Here is a 2,931-nt window from a genome sequence, read left to right on the forward strand (position 1 = left end):
TAAGAGGTAGGGCTTTGATATGTCACAGGACCTTTCTGTTGATTTCATTTTTTTTAACATGTGACCTTGACTGTAACCTTTAACCTATTTTTAAAAAATTAACCATTTTCATAATTTTTGCTGGATTCATAATAAACTTCAACCTTTTGACCTTGAAGTTTGACCTACCTTCAAAAGCAACCCCATGCTAGGCAAAAGCACCCACCAGCGAGCTCCGTTGTCTTCGGACGACTTTTGTTGAAAATCTGTTACCTTATATAGCTGTTGAGTCTAATTTGACTCAACAAGCTCTGTTGTCTTCTGGTAACCTTTTTATTATGACCTGGAAACAAAGTAAGGGGGCATCTAGTTTTTGGTTAGTTCTTCTGTCAATTTGTTTGTCTATAAAACTTTTAAACCTTGGTCATAACTTTATATCCATAAGTGGTTGGGTTTTTTTTTTATTTTACGTGTGTAAAACCCTTTTGGTTGATGTCAAAATCTTTGTACTACTGATCTTGACCTTAATCTTTGACTTAAGCTTTAATATTGGTTGTATCTTTTGAACTATAAGAGGTGAGAGTTTTCATGTGTATTCCTTGAGACAACACCTTCCCATTGGTACCAATTATCTGACCTTTTGACCATGATTTTTGACCTACTTATTCATTTTCTGTGAAACTTGTTGCCATACAGGGGCATCAGTAGTTCACAAACACATGTTATTGAAGTAGAAAGATGTTGATTTTACCTTTGCCGTGTATTCAAGTAGACTGTGTCTGTGCATTTTAGAAACTTTGTTAATACTTCACTGATCACTGTAATGTTATTGAGAAAATAATTGAAATTTTTCCTTCAGTCTTGCAACTGCGTTAGAAACATGAATTAACTTCTGTGATATCCTGTTGGACAATTTACCTCTTCCTCTAATCATAAGTCTCCTAATAGTTCTCTTATTCTTTCTTAAAAAGGGAAACAGACAGTATGGAAGATGATACAGACTTGGAAGACGATGAATTTCATGAAAGGTCCAAGAAAATCTCAAAAGATCTCAATGTTTCCAAGAGGACAGGATCATCCAAGAAATTCTCTGATCTCCATGTTTCAAAAAGGCCAGTTGAGGATGACAATGAAAGTGCAACAATACCTGTGCCCCCCACATCAGATACTGTTTGTGTTCAATCCACTCACTCTTTGGAAGGAAAACAGAAATGGGATAAAAGACATGCATGCAATTTGCCTGCTGAGAGTGATGATGAAAGTGTTGTGATACCTATGTCCTCCACATCAGATGCTCTACATGTTCAAACCACTCATTCTTTTGAAGGAAAACAGAAATGGGATAAAAGACATGCATGCAAATACTGTGAAAATCTCTATCCAAAGATAGCAATGCACCTTGAAACAGTGCATAGTGATGAAGAAGATGTTGCAAGAGCTCTTGCCTTACCAAAACATTCAGGAGAAAGGAAAGATGCATGGGCACAGATTCGAAATGAAGGAAACTGGGAGCACAATTTTGAAGTTCTCAAATCAGGGAAAGGAACTCTTATTCCTAAATACAGAGAAAAAGAAGATGGTAAGCCTATCTCTAACTATATTCCATGCACAGGGTGTAAAGCATTATTTTCTAAGAAATCTTTGCATGAACATAGGAGATTATGCAAAGCAAATTCCTCCAACAAACGAGGCCAAGGAGGAAAAGAGGGAAAGATGCTGTTGCCTCTGCCAAAGAATGTAGGTGAAAGTTTTTACAAGAGGGTCATACTGTCCATGGTTAATGATGACGTGTTCTCTGTTGTTACCAGTGACTCATTGATAATGGATTTTGGAAAGAGGCTATTTGACAACAAAGACATTCAAGAGCACACGCCTAATCATATAAATGTCAGAATGAGGGAGTTCGGCAGACTTGTCTTGGGAACCAGAAAACTTCCTTCACCCATCTTCAGTTGGGAAGATTGTCTGAATCCTCTCAATTTTTATACCATTGTTTCTTGTGTGAAATCTCTAGCAGGATTTAATGAAGATACCCATTTCTACACCACACCCTCATTAGCTTTAAAGGTAGGATACAGCCTTCAACGGTGTGCTAAAATTCTGGAGTCTAATGGTATTACAGAAAAAAATCAGAGTAAGAAAGAAAATGGTGAAAATGTTCTTAAGCTGTACTCCTCCAATTGGAATGATTTGATTTCTTCGCGTGCCAGGCAGACACAAGAAGAAAAGAAGTACATTGCACCGAAAATGCTGCCTCTGAGTCAAGATGTTTACATGTTGACTGGATTCTTGAAATCAAAGATGAGGACCATGAGGCAGCACCTCGTAGATGATATTTCCATCTATTTTGAGCTGTTAAAAGTAACTCTTTGCCTGGTTACACTATTTAATAGGAAATGTGGTGGAGATGTCCAAAGAATTACCGTAGCAACCTATAAACATGCACTAAAGATGCAGAACAGCTTGTTATTTGACAATGAGGTCAGGTCGTCTTTCTACACTTGAAAGAGCACTTAGTTCATCAATGACTCGCATTGAAATAAAAGGAAGGCAAGAGAGAAAGGTTGCAATCATTTTAACAAAGGATATGCTTTGGTGTATCAACCTTCTGTTAGAGAAGAGGGAGGAGGCAAGTGTTGTTGGAAAATATGTATTTTCCAGGAAATCACCTTCCACAAGGACATACAGAGCAAGAGATGTATTGCGAGAAATGTATTTGAAGGTCAATCTCAAGTATGCAGACCTGATCACGTATACAAATTTGCGAAAACACATTGCCACTATGGCCCAGGTACATGAACTGAGCGAAAATGGACAGGACCAGCTAGCCAAGTTTTTGGGTCATGATATACGCATACACAGAGAAATATACAGACAGCCTCTGGACTTGGTCCAAAAAACAAAAATTACCAAGATGTTACTTAGAGTAAATGAAGGGCTAGATATAGAGAA

General features: G+C 37.6%; 1 protein-coding gene across 1 annotated transcript; it reads left to right on the forward strand.

Annotated features, from left to right (window-relative positions):
* Positions 1-963: 963 nt before the first annotated feature.
* LOC132555368 (uncharacterized) lies at positions 964-2,484 on the forward strand. The gene has a single exon (XM_060219717.1). The coding sequence runs from the start codon at positions 964-966 to the stop codon at positions 2,482-2,484; it is 1,521 nt and encodes a 506-aa protein (XP_060075700.1).
* The last annotated feature ends 447 nt before the right edge of the window (positions 2,485-2,931 follow it).

Source organism: Ylistrum balloti, unplaced genomic scaffold, assembly GCF_031769215.1.
Source record: "Ylistrum balloti isolate Yb309-2 unplaced genomic scaffold, AGI_CSIRO_Ybal_v1 Utg370480, whole genome shotgun sequence".
NCBI classification, from domain to species: domain Eukaryota; kingdom Metazoa; phylum Mollusca; class Bivalvia; order Pectinida; family Pectinidae; genus Ylistrum; species Ylistrum balloti.